Source organism: Mangifera indica, chromosome 13, assembly GCF_011075055.1.
Source record: "Mangifera indica cultivar Alphonso chromosome 13, CATAS_Mindica_2.1, whole genome shotgun sequence".
NCBI lineage: Eukaryota > Viridiplantae > Streptophyta > Magnoliopsida > Sapindales > Anacardiaceae > Mangifera > Mangifera indica.
Window position 1 is genome coordinate 9,577,417 of NC_058149.1, and position 24,615 is coordinate 9,602,031.

At 35.7% G+C, this 24,615-nt stretch overlaps 1 protein-coding gene across 1 annotated transcript; it reads left to right on the top strand.

The window, feature by feature from the left end:
• The first annotated feature begins 105 nt into the window (after positions 1-105).
• Positions 106-24,462, top strand: LOC123194014 (brefeldin A-inhibited guanine nucleotide-exchange protein 5). Its single transcript, XM_044607119.1, has 34 exons — positions 106-292; positions 374-518; positions 872-938; positions 1,939-2,161; positions 2,397-2,518; positions 2,601-2,659; positions 11,585-11,642; positions 11,716-11,800; positions 11,920-12,117; positions 12,336-12,394; positions 12,505-12,574; positions 12,652-12,720; positions 13,372-13,494; positions 13,588-13,641; positions 13,741-13,829; positions 13,998-14,094; positions 14,205-14,303; positions 14,415-14,615; positions 14,747-14,857; positions 14,927-15,111; positions 15,929-16,546; positions 16,684-17,101; positions 17,824-18,063; positions 18,175-18,298; positions 18,393-18,541; positions 19,148-19,504; positions 20,047-20,213; positions 20,284-20,510; positions 20,804-20,979; positions 22,144-22,260; positions 22,999-23,135; positions 23,237-23,570; positions 23,842-23,937; positions 24,040-24,462. The coding sequence occupies exons 2-34, from the start codon at positions 416-418 to the stop codon at positions 24,100-24,102; spliced, it is 5,295 nt and encodes a 1,764-aa protein (XP_044463054.1). The 5' UTR covers positions 106-292; positions 374-415; the 3' UTR covers positions 24,103-24,462.
• Positions 24,463-24,615: the final 153 nt, after the last annotated feature.

The window sequence follows — 24,615 nt, forward strand, 5'->3', positions numbered from 1 at the left end:
AATATGATTAATTCATATTATTAAGTGAAAATAGAAGGGGAAAATGTATATCAGTCAATATACAAACTTCCAACTGGACCCGTGTTTAGTTACTTTTCAATTTTCACCAACCACTTTTAATGGCGACATCCAGGCATCGCAAAATGATGCAGTAGCACATGCACACACACCGAAGTACATACACGCAGCGAGAGATCAATAGATCCAAGTTCAACTCGCTTCTCTATCTAGATCTTGAGTTCTCCACTTAATCACGCACACATTTCTCCTCTTCGTCACTACTCATTTTAAGGTTTAAACATCGCAATTATCCATTCCTTATTTCAGATCTCACGCGATCTTCATTTCTTCATAATTGTTTTTCTATGTGCAGGCGGGGGAGAGAGTGTTGCGTTGTGTAGTTGAATAGGGAGAAATGGCGGCCGGTGGATTCATAAGCCGAGCGTTTGAATCTATGCTCAAAGAGTGTTCCGGCAAGAAGTATCCTGATCTTCAAAAAGCTGTTGAAGCTTATTTTGGTCTGATTTTGTTTTACTTTTCTCCTTGTAGTGATTATAATTGTGCAATTCTTTTTTTGAATTGTAATTGTCGAGTGATTGTGAGTGATTAGTCTTTGTTTATTGCTATTACGTGATACGCACATTTGTTTGAGTATTGTTAGTGACTAGGGATTGTAAGGTAGTGTTATGAGTGAAATTAAAGATATTAATCTTTTCTTTCATTAATGATTAGTCGACCAAGCCTTTTTGTACTTTGATTGTCGTTGCTTGAACTTGATTTCTTGTTGTGTGCTGATAATCTCATTGTTGTTTGTTTTCATCTAAGCTATTTTGTCATCATGTTTATCTTTTTCTTATTGATGTTTCTTCAGATGGCGTTAAAGAGGTGAAACAACCCAGTGAAACAGATCAAGCAGCTTCGTCTGCTGAAGATGGAAGGTGTTTTTTAATTTAATTTATTTTTTCTATTTGCTACTCCTTGTAATTGCAAGTTGGGGTGATATTAATGATTCTAGTTAGGGTTGTAGACGATTTCTTTTCTGGGAACTTTGAGTGTCATTCTTAGTTTGAAGTCAATGTGTTATTTTCCTGGCACTATGCAGCCCCGTATAGTCAACCGATTAGTCATGGTTTGTTAAGAACTTCATAATATTTGTGATGTTTTCCTAGTAGAAGGATCAGATCGTTAATAACTTTTAAGTCTTTATATGATAGACAGATAGAGGATACTTAAGCAGAGGTGTCTGGGGGAAGTTTTACATTAGAGGTTCTATAAAATAGTTACTTTTCCCATGTGTTGTGCTAGGGTAATTCCACTCTATCAGGAAAAATGATGAGCCTTTACTCTCTTGTTATATGTAATCATTTGATTGTCACTGAGTATTATTTAAATTATATCTCTTTGGTTCCTAATAGAGTGTTAGCAGTTATCTCTCCTTAATTCAAGTGTTTTTTGTTATTATTTCCATCTGCTCTTGTCACATTCTCTAATTTTCAGTGAAGTTTCTTATCTCATTAGAGGATGTGGTGAACTGTTTTTAAATCTTAATCTTAATTATAACAGATATTAAGTATGTAGTATTTTACATACTAGTGAGATTGCACTGTGATTTTGCAAATTTCTGCATTCCAATCAGGGTTTTATTTGTTTCAATTCATTTTATTTTGTAAATATAATCCCATCAAACCTTCTTTGTGCAAACACTAGTTAACTAGCTACCATCTTGAAGATTGCAAGCTAATTAGGGCTTTTATTTATAAATCTTTTAAATAACTATATTTGTAATCTGGCTGTACAGAAAATAAAACTGAGTCGTTATTTTGCTTCTTCTTATTCTTCTTTTTAGTGTTGGGTTAAGTTCATAATTTATGCTTGAAAAGTCAAAATCTGCATTAATTTTCTTTTCAAGTATCTGTTTTTTCTCTTTTTTACTTGTAGTTCACTTGAGACCGAAGGCGCAGCTACAAAGACTTCTACAAAGGCTGCAGGGGAGGCAGAACATGTTGGTAGGCCAGTAGGCAGTAGAAGCATTGCAAATACCTTAGCAAATGCTGGTTTCACCTTGGAGGAAGCTGATGTAGAGCTTGTTTTGAATCCTCTTCGACTTGCATTTGAGACTAAGAACTTGAAAGTCCTAGAATCTGCTTTGGATTGTCTTCATGTATGTGCTTCCTTTGTTTTGTCGTCTAATTTTACCAGGGTTCTGCTTCTGGAGAGTGGTTTTCTCTGATGTCCATAAAATAGGTCCAGGAAAGCTTGAGTCCAAGTCCTTATCATATGTCATTATTTCTTTTCTACATCTGGCTCCCTTTATTGCAATTTGCTTTGGGTATTTATTATGTAAGCATCTGCATGTTATAATTGCTAGCTTCATTTGTTTAAACTACAAATTGCAGAAACTCATTGCATATGATCATTTAGAGGGAGACCCTGGCTTAGAGGGTGGTAAAAATGCTCCTCTGTTTACAGACATTCTGAACATTGTTTGTGGTTGTATTGATAATTCATCATCTGATAGGTATGTGTTGTTGAATATTTGAAACCTCTTTTCTTACATATATTGCTTGGTATTTCTATTTAATTTTATGAATATAATGCAGTACGGTACTGCAAGTGTTGAAGGTACTCCTTACAGCAGTGGCATCCACAAAGTTCCGAGGTATGCCTTTAGGGATAAAAATGGTGTTCTTTTATATTTTAACTCTGGTTAAAAGTTATTTGTTTTTGACTGTTTAATGATGCTTCTAGCTATATATGAGTGTTAGGGGGGGTGGATTTTTTGGTTAGTGGATTATGATGTGTCTCATGATATAGTGTAAATAGTACTGTAGTGGAATGCTTTACTCTTTTGATGTGCAACAAAATTTTTTTGTTGGGATCCTCTATATGTTTCTGATGTCGATTTTTTATTAGATTATGGATTGGTTTGGTAAATAGTAATGGACTGCATCCAGGTGGTCTGGTGTGCTGGACAATTTGTAATTTAGGTGGGTGTCACTTTTATGGTCTTGGATAATGAACTGTTCAAGGCCTTGGATAAGTGGCTTGCTAGTTGCTTGTGTGAGGTGATGCTCAGTTAGAGCACTCACTGGGAACTTAATATTGACTTACCCTAAAATCTGTGTAAAGAGATTATGTGACCATAAAGTTCTGTGATTGATTAATGTACAGTTATTACAAAATACAAGGTGAATTGATTTTGATGACCTTCTGATTTAGTGCAGAGGAGGAATTCATTACTATGATTGCCATCATCGTTTCGTTAAGGTGTGATATGCACATAGTTTTATAAATTAACTTGTTTCCTTGGAAGTTCTTTTTTTCTAGCTTGATGTTGTTGAGATTGTTGTTTTATGAAAGTAAGATTTACTGGAAGTGTTTTCATAATGGAGGGTATAACATAATTCTTCATGTAGCCTGCAACTGAGAGGGGCACATAAAAGTAAATTTCTGAGAAGCTAAATACACGTTTTTTATTTTTTCAGAAAATATTTTCCGATTTGCAAATTCAAAAACAGATACAAATGCTTCTAGTATGAGAGAGCAGGATCTAGACAGCCCACAAATGTATTCCACTTAATCAAAATGCTAGTTTTAGATGTGTTTTCTTTGAAAAACATTTTTGTGAATGAGCTACCAAACAGTTTCTGAACTTGAAAATGCAAAATCCAATTTCATGTTTCCATTTTGTGAAATGACTTTAGAGAATGGTATTGCTGGAAGTCACTGAGCAGAACTTAAAATTTTTACTACATGAAAAACTGTCTATAATAATGTGCGAGGTTTAAGTGGGATTTAAAGAGTATTAATCAATTATCTCTTTATTATCTTGGTTCTCTGTATTGGCAATTGTTTTTAAGTCGCAAATTTGCCTCTGTGTTTTCGATTGTTTTTGGGAGATTTAATGCATTTGAGGGAGACAAGGAGGTGAAATTCTTGTGAAATTGTTTGTGATGATAATCTATTGGGTTATTTGGTTGGAAAGTATTGGAGGAGTTTTTGATCATATGAATAAGGAAGATGCTGTTTTATGGGATAGGCTCCATGTTGTTTCTTCTCTTTTGCCATTGGTCTCTAATGATTTTAATGGCATTCAATTTTGTTTTATCCTGGAAAATTGTGAAGCTGTAATTAGCTGATGTTGGGTTTAAATTTTTTTATCCATAGTGGATTTTTTCCTGGTGGACTCTTTTTATTTGTATTACCAAATTTTGTTTCTTAGAACCTGGAATAAATAAATAAATAACAGCATTCTTAAGCTGTGAATCTACTAAGAGTGCATTGATTATCATAATTCTGAGTTTATGGTAAATATCAGAGTTACTGCATCATTTTTTCTTGTGATAATGTCACTATACTTGGATTGAGAGGGCATTTTGGTGCTGCTTTTCGAAATGGTTTCTGAAAATGTATATTTAACCCAAATTCCTAAAATCGATGGATTCTCTTAAGCTGAGTGTCCTTTCTTTCGCCTATACCAGTAGCTCTTATTTACTTTAACAGATCATCCCCTTCACTTAGTTCACTAAGAAGGGTGTGGCCATCAAAAGCAGTCTAGCAGAATAAGATGCAGCCAGAATACCATGGGATATTAGTTAGCAACTTGACCAAAAAAGTAGTGAAAGACGGCATATGGCAGGCATGAAGAATTTTGAAGAGATTGGATGGGGATGAAGGTGCCATGAGTGAGGGAGCAGGAGAGAGGACTGAGTTATTGAGCTGATCAAGTTGAATGAATTTTTGTACTTGAACTCTCTATTCTGAGAAATTTTTCTATTGGGTTCTGTGAGGTGAGTTAAAGACAAATAGCATAAGGATCTTGAGATTGAAGATTTCCGGAAATGTTTTACCAGGAATAAATACGACTATGGTGGTTGTATTATAGATTGGAAGAGAGATAGAGATTGTGAAAAGAGATGTTTGTAGAATAATTTGATGTATTGATTCAAACAGAAGAACAACATTATATAAGAAGTGAATTCGACTAATCTAGGAAAGTTATCAACTATGTTTATCTAACTTCAGAAAATAATCTTAGCATTCTTATTTTACACAATATATTCCCTATTTAAATGATATTACAACAAATATTTCAATACTTTTCCTCAAATTGGAGCATATAAGCCATATGCACCAAACTTGTTACAAGTATTATTAATTCGAAGACCTCGGAGAGATTTAGTAAGAATGTCAGTAAGTTAATTGTTTAAACTGACATGACTTATGGTAGTGCTTCTTGACATAATCTTCTTACGAATAAAATGACAATCAATTTCTATGTGCTTTGTCCTTTTATGAAAAACTAGATTGGAAGAAATGTGAAATGCAACCTGGTTGTCGCAAAGTAATGACATTTGTGAAATATTTGCAAACTTCAACTCCTGAACTAACTGTTTCAACTAGACAAGTTCACAGGTAACTAAGCCCATAGCACAATACTTTGCTTCTGCACTAGATTTGGCCACAAGGTCTTGTTTCTCACTTTTCCAAGATATGAGATTTCCTCTAATGAATACATACCCAAAAGTAGATCGTTTGTTTGATGACGAACCTGCCTAATCAACATTTGAATATCCAACAACTTGTGTATGACCTTTATTTTCATAGAATAGACCTTTTCCTGGGGCTCCCTTGATATACCGCAAAATTCGAATAACTGCATCCCAATGATGATCACATGGAGATTGGAGAAATTGACTCATAACACTAACTGAAAACGAAAGGTCAGGTTATATAATGGTGAGATAATTGAGTTTACCAATCAACCTTCGATATCTTCAAGGGTCTGTAAGAGGGTCCTCCTATCCAGATAAAAGCTTAGTATTAGGATCCATGGGAGAGTCTATGGGTTTATAGTTCAACATTTCTGTTTCTCTCAGAATATCCAAAGCATATTTCCTTTGAGAGATAATAATTCCAAACTTAGATTGTACGACTTCTATACCAAGAAAATACTTGAGTGACCCCAAATCCTTAGTCTGAAAGTGTTTGAATAGGTGTTGTTTTAATTGCTCAATGCCGTTTTAATCACTTCTGTTATAACAGTATCAGCCATATAAACAACCAGATGGATATATTGTGCTTGCAAGGTATGTCTATAGAACATAAAATGATGAGATTCGCTCCTTTGCATGCCAAACTCTAGAATCACAGTGTTGAGATGACCAAACTAGTCACGAGGAGACTGTTTTAGGCTATACAAAGAACAACGAAGTATACATATCAATCCGGACTCCCCTTAAGCAACAAAGCCAGGGGGTTGCTTCATATAAATTTACTTTTATAGCTCACCATGGAAAAAAAAAACATTCTTAATATCTAACTGATGTAGCAGCCAATGTCGAATAGTAGCCATAGATAGAAAAAAATGAACAGAGAACATCTTAGCCACAAGAGAGAATGTATCATAATAGTCTAGGCCATATGCCTGAGTGTAATGCTTGACAACTAACCGAACTTTTAATCTATCAACTTTACAATCCAAACCAACCTTAACAGTATATATTTATCGATAACCAACAATTGAGTGTCCAATAGGAAGAGGAACCAATTCTCAAGTACCATTGACATGCAATCATCTCATCAACTATTGCGTGTTGCCACCTAGGATTAGAGAGTCCCACACGAATAGTGTTAGGAACAAGGACAAAAGACAAAGTAGACGCAAAGGCATAAAAAGGTAACAATAACCAATGAAAACTAAGAAAATTACAAATAGGATGAAGATTTCGAGTAGAATGCATAACTTTACAAATGACAATAGGGAATTGATTAGCAGGAGGCAAGACCCCAGTAATGGAGGAGGTTAGAGCAGGAAGTGGTTGCATAGGATCAACACCATCATCTACGGGAGGATGAACAAGATCATGACTAGGTAGGGAAAAGGGTTGCGTAATGGAAGGAGACACAAGAGATGAAGGAGCAGACTGAGAAAGGAAATCTGGAAAAGAGACAATAGGTGATAACGGAAGGATCCTGTAATACGTTGACCATCTAATGAAGAAGAAATGTAAAGAGATAACTAAAAAAATGTGATATTAGCAGGAAGATAATATCGGCGTGTGTCAGGAGAATAACACAATAACCTGTTTGGTGACGGGAGTAACTAAGGAATACACATTTGAGAACATGAGCAGTTAACTTGTTATGACTAGGAGATAAGTCATGAACAAAATAAATGCATCCAAAGACACGAGGGGAAAGAGAATATAATGGTTGTTTCAGATATAATATAGAGTGAAACATCTGATGTTGTAACACTGAAGAAGACATACGATTTATTAGAAAACAAGCAGTGAGGATTGCATTCGACCAAAATTGGGATGGAACATTATTATAAATAAGAAGGGTGTGGGCAATCTCGATGAGATGCCTATTCTTATGCTTGACAATCCTATTTTACTGAGGGGTATAAACACAAAAAGACTGATGTAAAATACCTTAAGAAGACATGAACTTGGTAAAGGGAGTAGAAAAGTACTCACAAACATTGTCACTACGAAGGGTACGTATAATAATAGAAAATTGTGTTTTTATCTTAGTACAAAAATATTTGAAAATAGAAAATAACTCAAATCAATTTTTCATTAAGAACAATCAAGTGCAATGAAAATAATCATCAGTAAAAGTAACAAAATATTGAAACCCTAAAATAGGTGCGACTTGACTAGGACCCCGACATTTGAATGGACTAACTCAAATAAAGACACAATATGATTATTGACTCGCTTGGAAAAAGATTTTCGAGAATGTTTTCCAAGTTGGCACGACTCGCATTGAAAAGATGATAAAGAAGGAAGATCAGGAACCATCTTTTGTAGTTTGGAGATACTGGGGTGTTTGAGATGATTGTGAAGAAGTATCAAAGACTGAGTAATCATGCAGGTTACAGAATCAGGTGGCAGATATAAACGGTAAAGATCCTATGACTAATGTCTTGCACTTGTCGTCCGACCCATATTGCGGTCCTGTACAACAAAAAAGTCATTAGTGAAGGTAATGACATAGTTTAAGGAACGAATAAGTTTAATAGCAGAAATAGGATTAAGCGGACATGCAAGTAGATAAAGAACAGAATGTAAAGGTAAAGAAGGAAGAGGATAAGCATGACCGAGGGTCGTTGCATGGGTGATTGATCCATTAGCTAATGTAACCATAGGTAGAGATTAAGATTCAGTATAATGAAAGAGTAAATTAAGGTTACCAAAAATGTGATCGGAAGCACCGGAATTGAAGGCCCATGGGCCGGTAGGGGAAGACTAAGTGAGACACACTGCTAAAGGACTTATGTGTGCGATTGAAGCAATATTGGGAGAAGACAATTTGCAGGCCTGATACTTGAGGTATTCATCATAATTGACACCTATAAGAGTCAAAGAATGTTGAGATGGAGAGCTAGAGGTAGCAGGAAGGTCCGTTTGAATTACATTGGCTACTCGAGGAGGATGACTATGTAGTTTATAACATTTTTCTCTGGTATAACCCCATTTGTGGCAATAATTACATCGTGGTTGATTTCCTCGACTACCACGATCACCTTGTTGTGTCTGAGAGGCAAGAGTAGATGTGTTGAGGCTCGAAGAACTCGAGGAATTTGTTACAACACCTGGAGAGGACACATGGAGCAATCGAGCAAAGACCTCAATAAGGGATCGTATAACAACATTGGCTAGAATTTGATCCCAAACAGAATCAAGTTCAGGATTGAGTGTAGCTAAAATCAACACTATAAAGAATTTATCCTACTAAGCTAAGTTTTATGTAACTAATTTACTGGCAGGAAGAAATGAGTTGAATTCAGTTTTAAAAGAGGCCATCTGTCTAAGAAATTATGACATACTCATTCCCTGTTGTTTTAGATGAACCATATTAGATGTCATTGAGTGTAATTGTTGGATGTCATTGGTATAGAGAAGATTGACTTGAGTCCATATTTCACAACATGTTCAATAGACCTTGAAAATGGGTTGAAGTTGTGTCAATAGTATTCCATAACATACTACATAGGGCAACGTCAATTTTAATCCTGATAGTTGTATTTGATTTAATGTTTGCAGTTTTGGGCCTTAAATGATCCTCAATACTTTATTCCATACACCACAATTCAATAGTAGCAGCCCATCAAACATAACTACTATTGTCAACTAACTTCTCAGTTGTAATTATAAGAAGTGAATGAAAAAGTCATATTGGATTTGGAGCTCCAAAAGCCATATTGAAGCGAAACACATGGAGAAATCAACTAGAAATTAATAGAAGTTGTTGAAAACACACCTGGAGATGAGGCTGATAGATTGAACATAGCTTGGAGGGAAGGAAAAATCGGCAAAAACTGTTTTCTGGTTATAGTAAAGACTCCTAGTGACGAATAGGAGCGTGGTTGACTGGAGAAGGTTCACCGGGGCTATCTAAAGAGGATGGTGTCGACGGTGTAGTTCCACGTGTGTAGGAACAGTAGATCGAAGAGCACGACCTATGGAGAAAAATAGCCAATGCGTGCAACAAATTCCGATGTCTAATGACGGCAGCGTTACCATAGATAGACTCGCCGACGTTGTTTGAGTCTAATGGGAAAGGGGGTGTTGTTGTACGGTCGTTGAATAGAACATCAACAACGAAAGCTAATGAGAGAACAAGCGGCGTGGGGAGGCGCATGCGGCGGCGAATGGTGATGCTTCTTCAATGGATTTGTCGGCAAGATAGTTCCGGTCACATTGGTATAGGCACAACCATCGAAAAATGACAAAAGCACAGTGATCGGAGAAATAGTTGGAAAAAGGACTTGGAGTTGCTAGAAAATGGGTTGAGAACATCGGAAAAATTTTAGAAGCTTAATATAGACTTTGATATCATGTGAAAAGAGATGTTGTAGAATAATTTGCTGTATTGATTCAAAGAAAAGAAAAACATTATATAGGAAGTGAATTCGACTAATCTAGGAAAGCTATTAACTACGTCTATCTAACTTGAGAAAGATATCTTAGCATTCCTATTTTACATGATGTATTCTTTATTTACATGATATTACAACAGATATTTCAATAGAGATTGTATGCAAGGGCTTTCCTTTTTTGATTAACATTCCTATTTTACACGATGTGTTCCTTATTTATATGATATTACAACAGATATTTCAACAGAGATTGTGTGGAAGTGCTTTCCTTTTCTGATTAGTGAGTGGGTTTGAGAATTGAAGGAGGTGTCTGTATTGAGAATTTTTCAGATGAAGGGGAATGGATGGAGACTAGTATATTGATTTTTAATGAGTAGCATGTTAGACTATTAGACTCCCAAGTATCTTAGTTGTGATAATTATTGGCTGTTGCTCATGCTATTGATTTGTTATCTATGCTGATTGCTCTGTACTTACACTGTCAAGTTGACCCATTATTCTTTCAGTTTATATATCTCTGGGCTGTTCCATTCGTTGTCTTTTCATTTTTTGGCTAGTAAGCCAGGGTTTTATATTGTGTAGTCAATTTCCAGTTTATTTGTAAAATAATACATCACAAGATTTAAAATCTAATTAATAGAAGATAGGTTTTAGAATATATATTAATTTGCCCAATAAATAATTAATGTATTATTTGTTTGGCTATATATAACAATTGGGTGGGAATAGTTATCAAAATATTGTTGTTGGACATATTCATTTGTTCTTTATTTTTCTATTTCTAGATTTTAATGACAGACACCGTTATTTTTTCCATGAAATTTGTATCAAAATGTGTTAAAGTGATTGTAACTCTCAAGAATGAACACTTTGTAAAGCTTTTGCACAGGCTCATGATAACTCTTTGTGAAGCTTTAGCCCCTTTCTAGATTTTTTTTTGGCAGTGGTAGTAGTGGCATCCTGATCCACTGTCTAATTTTTTTGTTACATTAGTATACATATATAGGTTCCTAAAAAATGAAAAAAAAAAAACTCTCAAGAACCTACACTCCTGAAGTATAGCATAGAGTGTTCAAGATGGATGAAGTGAGGGTGGATTAAATATTTCACACTGCTGAGTTAGAGAGGGTCATCGAGCTAGATATGTAGGAGAGTCCTTCCCATTTATATGAAGCCTTTTAGGTTATTTTAAATACCAAACCATGTAGAATAGTCCCAAAGTGGACAATGTCATTCTGTGGGAGTGATCATTATGTATGTATCCTTAGGTCCTAAAAATAAAAACAAAAAAATCTATATATAGTTCTCCAGAAACAGGATCTAATGGGCCCTAAATGTATCCAAAATTTTACTTTATTATGTAATAATAATGATTCATGCGAATTCTGTTTGTGGGTTAGGTATCTGAATCCAACTATTACATTATTATTATTATTATTTTATTTGTGAATGAAGCCCTTTAAGATGCTTTGGTGCTGTCTGAGCTTATATTTTTGTGCAATTATGCCAGTAAAAGTCTGAATGCACTAGCAGAAATTTTTGGTTTATATTTTAAATATCTTTTTGTTGTCTGGAAGTTGTCTTTCATAGTTGAAATGCAGTTTTAACGGTCAAATTTTTGTGTATTTTCTCTCAAATACTTCCAGTCTGTCTTAGTAATCTTCCTTCATGGTATGCTTGTTTCAATCACAGTGCATGGGGAACCTCTGCTCGGAGTTATCAGAGTATGCTATAATATTGCCCTTAACAGGTAGTCTTTTGTACTTAATAAGGATAAAATTAATAAATCTAGAAAATTCATCATTCATAGTTTGGATGTGCAGCAAGAGCCCCATAAACCAAGCAACATCAAAGGCAATGTTGACACAGATGGTCAGTATTGTGGTCAGAAGGATGGAGAATGATCAGGTTTGAAATTTAAAAAGTTTCTTTGTTTGAAATTTTTCTGTTTTTCAAGTCTGGCATGAAAAGAGGAAACAATTGAGTTGCTTTCACTAGAAAATTGTAACTTTTTGTGGGGAATCCAGGTCTCGACCTCATCTGGATCTTCTGGGCATACAGAATCTTCATCAGAGGATAATTCAAGCCCCAAAACAGAACAGACTACCTTGAGCGACCAAAATGAGAATGGAATGACTTTAGGAGATGCTCTTAACCAGGCCAAAGACACATCTCTTGCCTCTCTTGAGGAACTTCATAATCTTGCAGGTGGTGCTGATATCAAGGTGTGTCTATTTGTCTGTAAATTCATCAATTCAATTTGTGCTGTAGGTATAGTCAAGTGCTTTTCTTTACAGTGATGAATATTGCCAGACATTTCTCTCTTTCCATCCAAGTATTCATGCATTGATAACGCCACCTTTAGAGGCGTTCTTTCTTCTTTCTCTTTTTCCTTTCTGGGATAGTGTGCACTGGTCACCAGGTGAACTTTTTACATGTATAGGGTTTAGAGGCGGTTCTTGACAAAGCAGTGCATACTGAAGATGGTAAAAAGATCACAAGGTATGGACATGCAGTACTTTCGATAGTACATGTAATATTTCTTGGTCAGAATGATAATTGTTTTGGGATTTCCTTTTACGGTTGGTGAATTATTTATTAATAAATTTTAGAGGGATTGACCTTGATAGCATGAGTATTGGACAACGTGATGCTTTACTGGTATTCCGAACACTTTGCAAGGTTGGTATTTTTTATATTGTCCACATTATTGTTAGAATTCTGTGACTCTTTTTGATTTCTTGAATTTAACATCGCAGATGGGGATGAAGGAAGACAGTGATGACCTCACAACAAAGACACGGATTCTTTCTCTTGAGCTTCTGCAGGTTAGTCATACGAACTTATGTTGCTTTAGTTGCAGGTCTTGGTTGATAAAGTCTTAGCATAACGTAATTATCCCTGTTCTACTTGTGTTCTGCTTATCAATTGTTTGATTCCACTTTCTCTAATGAAAGGCTAATGGATCTGGTCTTTATTGTTTTGTTTGTTCAACTCATTTTAAAATCCTTGCTGTAGTTCTGCTTTTAACAACTGGAAGTTTGAATGTTAGAGCCAAGAACCATGCAATAATCAGGTTATTTGGTGTGAAAGGAATAAAATAATGTTTGAAGATTCTAGGGATTTTCTTATTATTACTTCTTTTTGGGCTTCGGTTTCTAAACAATTTCAGGGGATTTCTTTATTCAGAAGGATTGGAAAGTTGTAGAGACTTGATTTTTTTTTTAAAATCTTTGGTGGACCTTTGACTATGATGAATTTTCTATAATTAATGAAAGTTTCTTCTTTTTCTTTAGATAAAACCCCCACAAAAATCTTATTTGAATATTATGACTGTGAAAGATCTTATTATAATGTTTTATATGAGCTCATTTTTTGTTTTTGATGTTGATTTCTATCTGGGTTCTCACCTTTGCTAATTGATTCAGTTTCTTAGCATCACATTTATACAGATGATGACTTATTATTTGGTGATGCAGGGTTTGTTGGAAGGGGTTAGCCATTCATTTACAAAGAACTTTCATTTCATTGACTCTGTAAAAGCTTATCTTTCCTATGCTTTGTTGAGGGCTTCAGTTTCACAATCCCCTGTCATATTTCAGGTTTACCTCTAATAGTTTTTGTTTTATTCATATGGTTTGACAGCACTCTGTTAGATTATTGTTAATATTTGAATATGCATTTTTTGTTGGCAGTATGCAACTGGAATTTTCTCAGTGCTTCTATCGCGATTCAGGGAGAGTCTTAAAGTATGAGATCTGGACAGATCATCTGAGCTAGTCTCTTTTAGGGTCATAATGTTTGCTTTGGTTATAACCTTGTTTTTTTGCTCTTACATTTTTGCCCAGGGTGAGATTGGCGTCTTCTTTCCCTTGATAATCCTACGATCATTGGATGGCTCTGAATTTCCTGTCAACCAAAAAACAAGTGTTCTTCGGTACAATATTCATTCTGAACTATATGTTGAAATAAATATGCACAAATTGCATTTGGGTGCCTTTTAACTTTTTATTTCTGCATGCATTCATGCAATGTTCAGCTTATTTCCATTATATTATTTCAGATGTTTCCTTTTTTATCATCTGATCGAGTTTAGTCTTGGCAGGATGCTTGAAAAAGTTTGTAAAGATCCTCAGATGCTTGTTGATGTGTATGTTAACTATGATTGTGATCTTGAGGCCCCAAACTTGTTTGAACGCATGGTATAGCTTCTCCTATTCTTAAATATATGTTGAGTTATATATTTTCTTCTGTTTGAAAGTGTCTGTTGTGCATGTAATGGATCTGCTTTGTCTTCTGACATACTATATAGGTGACCACTTTATCCAGAATAGCTCAAGGGACTCAAAATGCAGATCCCAATTCTGTTGCTGTATCCCAGACAACTTCTATTAAAGGTTCATCACTTCAGGTAGGTGCTTTCTATCAACTCTTAGAATTTTACCAGTTTATTAATTTGCATGTGTATATGAGGTTAGCAGGAGGTGCTGACGAATCTTCCTTGATCACTGTACCACTGTAGTGTCTTGTGAATGTGCTTAAATCTCTGGTTGATTGGGAGAAGTTGCGAAGAGAATCTGAACAGAACAGTCTAAAAAGTCAGTCTCTGGCAGAAGAGGTTAGTGCTAAAGAATCTGTTCAGATAAAAAGCAGGGAAGATATGTCTGATAACTTTGAGAAGGCAAAGGCTCATAAATCTACTATGGAAGCTGCCATCTCTGAGGTAATTCATGTGGTTTATGTTCATAAGAGAACATGGCACGATGTATTTGTACCATATTTTAGTTCTTAATTTTTGTTTTATTCCTTTCTAGTACTTATGCCATAGTCGGGGACTCACATACTTTATTGCAGTTTAACAGGAAACCTGTAAAGGGTATAGAGTATTTGATATCAAATAAATTGGTGGAAAATAATCCTACTTCAGTGGCCCAGTTTCTAAGAAACACTACCAGTTTGGACAAGGTAGAGTCTCTATTCTAACTTTGATTCCATTCTTGGTGTAGAATTATGTAATGTTCTTTGGTTTTGCAGGCTATGATTGGTGATTACTTGGGCCAACATGAGGAGTTTCCCCTTGCTGTTATGCATGCTTATGTAGATTCAGTTAAGTTTTCAGGAATGAAGTTTGATGCTGCAATTCGTGAATTTCTTAAAGGATTCCGACTTCCAGGAGAAGCTCAGAAGATAGATCGCATTATGGAAAAGTTTGCAGAACGGTATGAGGAGTTTTCACATGTGTATTTGTGTATGATAAAAACCTGTGTTAGTACATGAAACTTCTTGTTTTCTAAAACATTCTCTAGAATGTTATGCATGACAGACATAAACTCTAGTTTAAGACCTGCTTGTATTAAAGACTGGACAGTTGGGATGGGTATGGTATTTGCATTTGTTGTAGGATGACACTAATAATCCGGTTTGTTCACGCGCCATTCTTTTCTATTCAACATTCTTCTCTCTTTATGCCCTGAAACCCTAGTGGGTGTGGTGGAAGTTTTAAGCCCTCTGTGAAAGTTACAGCCATGGGGCTCATTCTAGAGATTGTGCAAGAGTGGTTTATTCATGAAAGCCAATAATTCAAATGCCATGTCATGCATCAATTCATGTGATAGGCAAAATAAATCATGCTAAAATTCAATAATCTCTGGTTATCATTTAGATTTATGACACTTTAATCTAAAGGTAGGTGCTGCAGTTATTGTCTATATGGACTTAGTATTGTAAATTGAATCTAGGGACTTACTGATCATGACAGATGGAGAGAAGTTTTACAGGGGTATAATGGAATCTCTGTTAATGACCAGTGTTATTGTAGTATAATGCTTGAAAATGAGAGTTTTCTATCCAAGTTTAAAAATTTTGTTGTATAGAATGAAAGGAGAAAGAAACATAGTGAACATTTACCATATAAGAGCATTTAACTGGTGTCTCTTTTTTATACTGATGTTTAAAAATAAGCACAATAGATAGATCAGATTCCCCTATGTATTGCTTGGTGGTGATTCAATCTTTAATATTTTGTTGCTCTGGCAGATATTGTGCAGATAACCCTGGTCTTTTCAAGAATGCAGATACTGCTTATGTTCTCGCATATTCAGTTATAATGTTAAATACTGATGCACATAACCCTATGGTCTGGCCTAAAATGACAAAGTCTGATTTTGTACGTCTGAATGCCGTGAATGATGCTGAAGAATGTGCTCCTACAGAACTCCTGGAGGAGGTCTATGATTCGATTGTTAAAGAAGAGATAAAGATGAAAGATGACATGATTAAAAGCAACAGACAGAAGCCAGAAAGTGAAGAGAGAGGAGGCCTTGTCAGTATTCTTAATCTTGCTCTCCCAAAACGGATGCCTTCAACTGATACTAAGTCTGAAGGTGAAGCTATCATCAAGCAAACACAGGCTATATTCCGGAATCAGGGAACTAAAAGAGGAGTTTTCTATACTTCACAGCGGATTGAACTTGTAAGACCCATGGTGGATGCTGTAGGATGGCCTCTGCTTGCTGCTTTCTCTGTTACAATGGAGGAAGTTGAGAATAAACCTCGGGTTGTTCTTTGTATGGAAGGTTTTAAAGCTGGGATACATATTGCACATGTTCTTGGAATGGATACCATGCGCTATGCTTTCTTAACATCCCTGGTCAGGTAAAGTAGCATTATTTTCTTTTATGTGCTATGCAATTATGATTTCCCTTTAGTTCATTGAAAAAATTGTCTGATTTGCTCTTGATCATGAAGAAGAACTTTCGAGTGTTGTAATTTTGCTTTTAAATCTGTTTCAGATTTACTTTCTTGCATGCACCAAAGGAAATGCGTAGTAAAAATGTGGAAGCGTTGCGAACTTTGCTGGCTCTATGTGACACAGATCCTGACTCCCTTCAGGATACATGGAATGCAGTGCTGGAATGTGTTTCTCGGCTTGAATACATCACGTCAACTCCAGCTATTGCTGCAACAGTTATGCTTGGATCAAATCAGATCTCCAGAGATTCTGTTGTTCAAAGCCTAAAAGAGCTGGCTGGGAAACCTGCTGAACAAGTTTTTGTGAATAGTGTTAAATTGCCCAGTGATTCTGTCGTGGAGTTCTTCAATGCTCTGTGTGGTGTATCAGCTGAAGAATTGAAGCAAACTCCAGCTCGAGTCTTCAGCCTGCAAAAACTTGTTGAGATCAGCTATTACAATATAGCTCGTATACGCATGGTATTTCCTTCATTTACTGACACTGCTTCCATATTTTTGGCTTGTTTGACTCAATATTAATTGAGTTATTATGGGTGGTCGTAGAATCCTCTTTGGTGGATTGGCCCTTGTTCACTAATTGTTGCTGCTCTTCAAAACTAATTGAGGTTGTCAAACTGAAATTGGCTAATGGAAAATTGATTTTATCTAACATAAAAAAAATTGCTTGTGCCCATTTAATTCCTGCAGTTTTTGAAGTAAAGGAGAATGTCTGACAGAAATAAGTTGGCAGATTTTAGTTTATCCTCTCTAGCCGGAAAAAGTTTTCGTTGGCCTGTGTCTATTAATTTTGCTGCTCTTGAACTGGAATAGAGGATCCGAACAGAAATAAGTTGGTACAATAAGGTTTATCTTATTGGGCTTAAAAATTTAGTAGGGATATTAATGATAGTGCTTTTGCTTAAGGTGTTTCTGTCATGCTCAGACTGGAGCTTTACTCTTCCACTCTTCCACCATTCAAGAAACCTTTTAACTTGCTCAAAAGTGTACTTCAGATAGAACTAAGCACCAGGAAAGAAAAAAAGAGGATGAAAAAGATAGACATCTTGACTCTTATCATAGAAACAAAAAAGAAAGGAAAACAAGTTTAGCTGGTCTAAAGGCACTACTTACTGTTATATTTGATATCTCCTGCCAATTTTATTGTGGTTACATTTTAAATTTGGTACTAATCTGTCTTATAGGTATGGGCTAGAATATGGTCTGTCCTAGCAAACCATTTTATTGCTGCTGGAAGTCATCCTGAGGAGAAAATTGCTATGTATGCCATTGATTCTCTGAGACAGCTTGGAATAAAGTATTTGGAGCGTGCTGAACTCACAAATTTCACTTTCCAAAATGACATTCTTAAACCATTTGTTGTTCTTATACGGAGTAGTCGAAGCGAAAAGATAAGGAGCTTGATCGTCGACTGTATAGTTCAAGTATGCTCAGCTTCCTTCCTAAATGCTTATTTTATCTTTCCTTTTTCTCTGCATTTTTATCAGTAACTTCTATATTGTGCTGCATTTGGCTAATGCTGGTATGCATTGCAGATGATAAAATCCAAAGTTGGAAGCATAAAATCTGGGTGGCATAGTGTCTTTATGGTTTTCACAGCTGCTGCAGATGATGAATTGGAATCAACTGTTGAAAGTGCATTTGAAAATGTTGAGCAGGGTAAAATTTACCCTTTTTTTCCTGTAATAGTTGACTTGATGCTTTTCCTTCTTTTTTGTCTATTTTAGTTCATCTAACGCCAAGGTATCTGCAGTTATATTGGAGCACTTTGATCAGGTGGTTGGAGATTGTTTTATGGACTGTGTCAACTGTCTTATCAGGTTTGCCAATAACAAAAGCTCTCATCGAATAAGTTTGAAGGCTATTGCACTACTCCGTATATGTGAAGACCGTTTAGCAGAGGTTTGTTGTCTTTTCATCAACTTAATATACACATTTATCTTTTTCCAAATCTTTTAGATCGGCATCCAGATACGAATATTAGCTGAGTTTACCTGTATTACTTCTCAATTTAATAACCATGCAAGCTTCATAAGCTCAGTTCCTTGAGGTATACCCAAAAGAATTCTTATAATTTCATCTGTGTGACAGAGAACAGGGTCTTTTTATGATTAGTCAATCATTTCCTTCAAGTCAACACGGTGTGTTTGAAGTGTCTTAGAACATTCTAATCAGAACTTTCTAACCTTTTATGTTTAGACAAATTGTTTTTTCTTCCTAAGCTGCATGTCTCAACACGACTCTATATAGAAGAAGACAAAATTTTGGGCAGATCTGTCTTATATGAAGAATGGAAGCAAAATACTAATGTAGATTTTGTATAAAATGTATGGATAAAGTGGTCTGGTGATTTTATTTCCTCAGTTTAAAAGGATACTAATATACTATGGATGCTGCATCATAAATATACGTTATTTTGTGTAGATCTATTATGCTTTATCACCTTCCACCGCATTGATTGTTTTTTGAAGTACATTGCCTGGCATAATTTACATGCTCTTTTATCAGGGGCTTATACCTGGTGGAGATTTGAAACCCATTGATGTTAGTGTGGATGCAACTCTTGATGTGACTGAGCATTATTGGTTCCCAATGCTGGCTGGTTTATCTGATCTGACGACAGATCCTAGACCAGAGGTCAGAAGCTGTGCACTTGAAGTTTTGTTTGATTTGCTGAATGAAAGAGGTAGCAAGTTCTCATCATCGTTCTGGGAGAGCATTTTCCATCGGGTATTGTTTCCCATTTTTGATCATGTGAGACATGCTGGAAAGGAAAGCTTAATTTCTTCTGAGGATGAGTGGTTTCGTGAAACCAGCATTCATTCCCTTCAGTTACTTTGTAACCTTTTTAACACTTTTTACAAGGTATTGATTGGCTTACTGTTTTTCTTTTTAAGTTTTTAGTCTGTACCTACGTGATCAAGCTTCATACATATCAAGCGAGGGAAGAAATTCTAACATCCCAATCCGCTATCAAGATATTGTAAATATATCTCTTACTACCTATCAAATAGTGGGGCTTAAAGTGCATCCTTCCGGGTTTGAATTAAAAGGGACATGCTTCATTTGTATTTGGTATTGCAATGTTGCATTAAGTTGTTGAGGATGTCCAACATTATTTTTTAGGCTATCATTTTTATTTGTAAAAAAATTATTGGATGTTATCCTCCATATAGGGGGAGTGACTTATTGGTCCTTTTAACTTGTTTGAGAGAGAACAGAAAAAATAAAAGTTTAAATTATATGTTAAACATTTAATTCATTGATAAACTTACCCGCAGACCATTCATGCAGGCTGTGAATATACAGTATTAACTTGTTGATCCCTTCAGCTCTATTTATGCTTGTCTTTAGATTTTCTGATATTGTTGATGACAAAAAGTTTCTTTGCATTCCTTTCCATGCAGGAGGTGTGTTTCATGCTGCCGCCACTGCTAAGTTTGCTGTTGGATTGTGCCAAAAAACCTGATCAGTCGGTTGTTTCAATTTCTCTTGGTGCACTAGTGCATCTCATTGAGGTTGGAGGACACCAATTTAGTGAAAGTGACTGGGATACATTGTTAAAAAGCATAAGGTGAATATCTCTGATATTTTGGTAAAGTTGTGTTTCTATTTTCTGTCTAACGCATTCATCTTGATTACAGAGATGCATCATACACTACTCAGCCGCTTGAGCTGCTCAATGCTTTGGGATTTGAGAATACAAAAAACTTTGCAGTGGTCATTAGAGATTCTGAGGTCAATGTAGGTGAAGTAGATACCCAGTCACTAGCTTCCCCAAGTATTGGTGCTGATGGCATTGCAAGGACTCATGCATCAGTCCCACTGGATCATAATCAAGAATTGGGTCTACATGTTGATGGATCAGAAGGTTGGCATTTCAATTACTTTTCAGAAGTATATCCTTATAAGAGAACTTTCAGACAACCAAAACAATACAGTTATGCCAATAGGAAGGTTGCTTTTATAGAGACCAAATTCACAGAAAATTTTGATAAACAGTTGATGTAATTCAATCACTCAGGAACCCCCAAAGTTGGTTTCTTCCTTACTATTTGGATGTGTAGGCTGACTTCTTTACTCTGGTCTAGAAGCAATGAAAGCAGACATTAATATACTGTGTTCAAGTGCCAACCTTAAGCGTGAGAAGTTTTGTTTTTGTAGGTGTTCCATCACCATCAGGAAGACCTCACAAATCTTTTGAAGGGGAGGCTCTACAACATAGTCAGAGCATAGGCCAAAAAATCATGGGAAATATGATGGATAACCGTTTTCTTAGGAGTTTTACCTCTAGAAAGATTCCAGTACCAGATGCTTCAATACCATCGTCTCCACCTAAGGTACTATCCTAGGCAATATTCTCAAAGTTACAGAATATGTTTTTGAGTTTTATCATAACAATAGATGTTGTGTTTCTTTGTAGTTGTTGCTTTCAACGAACTTGTGTTGATAACTATGTTTAAACCTTGAGCTGTTAATGATTTCTTATTTGACTGATTGGTTATTAAGCTCCTGTGTGAAATTTGGGTTGTCTGGTGTTATTGGCATGAAATCCTTTGACCACTGGCTGTTTGGATTGCTAAATATGGCTAGTTATGGTTCTGGTGCCTTGTTGGTGTGAGTTATGTCAATAATTTCAAAAGAAATCAGTTTATGTTTGTGGAGCATATACACATATTTACATGTAGATATATGTTGCATCTCCCTTTGTTCCTAGTTTTTAAAGGCAATTTCATATTTCTAACACAGACACAGACACAGACACACATATATATATTAAAATAAGGATACACATTAGAAAGCCTTTAATGTTTTGGGATATAGAGTGTGGCATTATTGTGATATCCTAATTACAATTGCAGCTGAACCGTTGAGTAATTGAGGTGTAAATAAGTGATAGGATTTCTAAGTTTTTTATTAATTGATTGGTTCTTGCAGTTTTTGTGCAACTGAAATGTGATTTATTTTGGTAATTTTCTGTTGCTTAAGGTGATAAATTTTTCCATCCTTACATTACAAATATTTAGTGCCTTACTGTTTACATATTCTTTTGCCTTTTGGTTATTTGCATTAAAACATATCTTGACTCAAGATATCTTCTTTTCTCAAATTTTTCACGTCTTTTTAGTTTGTGAGAGTATTAAAATCTCTGAAATGCTTTATTTACAAACTATTGCACTTACATAGCAATTTTCAAGATTATCAAACACTCTATGGCAATTTAGAAATTGCACTGTTTTTACTGGATTTCATAGTCTTCCAGATGTTTATAAATTTTATGGTTTTAATTTGTAATGCATCTAACATCAAATGCTTTTCATATCTCTTGTTTTCTTAATGCCAACTCTGTTTTCTTGATTCTGTTATCCTAGAATTTATTTTGCGGTGCTTCCTTTGGATTCCAAGTTCAACTGAAGTTGTTAATTCTTGTAGCCTTAATTTGTAATGTATCCAACTTTAAATGCTTTTCCCCCCATCTTTTCTTGGTTTGATTCCAACTACAGCTTCCTGATGCTGTGGAGCCTGATGCCAAAGATGAGGAAGAAAGTCCACTTTGGGGAACAATTAGGGGCAAGTGCATCACTCAATTATTGCTTCTTGGTGCCATAGATAGTATTCAGGTATGGTTCTGATTGTTTTACATCTTTATATCATAGCATACCATTGAAACTTATTATATAAATTTGGCATGGACCCTGGTAATTTTTCATGTAATTTGACGGTTGTGGCACAAGAGATTTACTTCCCTAGACACTTCCTCTGTTGATTTGATGCAAACCTCATCTGTGAGGTGTTAAATTTTTTTTTCTTTATGGTGGAAAGTGTGCACTTCCCATCTGTTAGGTGTAGGGCTGGACTCGAGCCGAGCCAGCTCGAGCTACTTGGCAGATTTTCTAATTAAAATTTTTCATACAAAACGATGTCATTTTGACCAATATATATTAAAAATGATGTCGTTTTAATAACGAAAAACGAGCCGAACCGAGCCGAATTCGAGCCCGAAACGAGCCGGCCTTAGCCGAGCTCTGTCGAGCTCGAACTTGAACTTGAGCTCGAACTCGAGCCACCCATATTTGAACCGAGCCGAGCTCGAGCTCGGCTCAGTTCGAATCCAGCCCTAGTTAGGTGCCAACAATAGTTTATGGTCTGTTGATGGGAACTCTTGTAGGATTTAGTTTGATTTAATGCTTTACAAGAGTGAATGACCTCTCTCTGGTTTGTATGGAAGGCTACAACACCTTTTTGTGGTTAGCTTGTCCATTTTTCGGTTTCTGTTAGCCTTATAACAACTCTTTAGATTATATATAATATGAGAGAATTTAGCTGTTTTAATCATTAAATGTCTTGAAAATTTGCAGAAAAAGTACTGGAGCAAGTTGAAAGCATCACAAAAGATTGTGATAATGGACATTTTGTTTTCTTTACTTGAATTCGCTTCTTCATATAATTCATATTCCAACCTCAGGGTGAGGATGCGCCAAATTCCTCCTGAAAGGTCACAAACCCTACTGAAATTTCCTTAGTTCTTTTCGTCTGATAGTTTTTTAACCTTGAAGTGGAAGACTGTATAACATATTAATTTTTTTCTTTGAACAGGCCTCCATTGAATCTTATACGTCAGGAATTAGCAGGGACTTCCATATATCTAGATATCTTACAGAAAACAACTTCGGGTTATGATGCCAGTGGGGAGCAACATATTAAATCTAATGGTTCTCAAGATTTAGATACTGCTTCAGATAACAATGAATCAAGCTTTATTGAACATTCTAATGCAGAAGAGAAGCTGCAAAGGATAGCAGAGGAGAAACTGGTGTCTTTCTGTGAGCAGATACTCAAGGAAGCATCTGATCTTCAGTCCAATCTAGGGGAGACTACAAACATGTCTATTCACCGTGTTTTGGAGTTACGCTCTCCAATAATTGTTAAGGTATGGTATGCAACTCGTATGGTGTGTTTTGATTCTTTAATGGCTGTGTAATGCCATGTGTTCATTACTTGCCTTGATGACTTTGAAGAAGTTTCTGATTCTTTGGATTGGTTGTACATTTTCATATTATAAGATCGTATCTTTATTTTCATGCTTCTGTGTATCTAAACTCGCTGTCCTCATGTCATCGTCTGAACAGACATGACTTTTTACTTGATTATAATTCCATCTACTTAATGTAGATTTCTGCTCATTATTTTGTCTTTTTCAGGTGCTTAAAGGCATGTGCTATATGAACAATCAGATATTCAGAAGGCATCTGCGTGATTTCTATCCTTTGCTGACAAAACTTGTCTGCTGTGAGCAGGTTAATCTTTTCTGCCACTTGAAGGGACTTCATATCTTTGCTGTTTATATGCATAAATTAGCAAACCTGTTGAAAAAACTGATTTCATCTTGATTTGTTCAGATGGATATTCGAGGAACACTCGGAGATCTTTTCAAGATGCAGTTGAAAGCTCTCTTACCTTAATATAATTTTCACTTTGTCGAGTTGTTTGGAAGGAATGATTTTCAGTGTTGGTCCAGAGCTGATCAGCTGGCCGATTGTTTAGCCAATATGTTAGTATACATCCCATTTGGTAGAAAGAGTAGCCGGGCAACTTCATCAGAAAATCCTTGTCCTCCTAAAGAGACACACTTTTCATAGCAGTTACCATGTTTTGGGGAGGAATGGGAAAACAACTGTTTGATATTGGCCTGTTGTTTCTGTGTAGTCTCCAATTTTTGGCTAGTGTTTTAAGTTATAAAGAAAGCTGCTTCAGAAATTATCCAAATTTGAACTATTAAAGGTTTCTCAGAATAGTTATTTTGATGCTGAAGTTTATAGGCACAGAAGGCTCCACTCTCTAAAAAGTTGTTAAATGAGCTGTCCAATGACTTGATAACTCAGAGATTTTTAGCTTTTTTTTAATTTTATTTTTAACTGACTGCCAAGTAGAATTTCACTCATCAATTTAACAATGGATTCAATTCTGGGAGTCAT

Coding starts and splice junctions, on each gene's coding strand:
- LOC123194014 (XM_044607119.1), top strand. CDS start 416: ATGGCGGCCGGTGGATTCATAAGCCGAGCGTTTGAATCTATGCTCAAA. Junction 14,616..14,746: donor TGGAAGCTGCCATCTCTGAG/GTAATTCATGTG, acceptor ACTTTATTGCAG/TTTAACAGGAAACCTGTAAA. Junction 18,064..18,174: donor TCGTCGACTGTATAGTTCAA/GTATGCTCAGCT, acceptor TATGCATTGCAG/ATGATAAAATCCAAAGTTGG.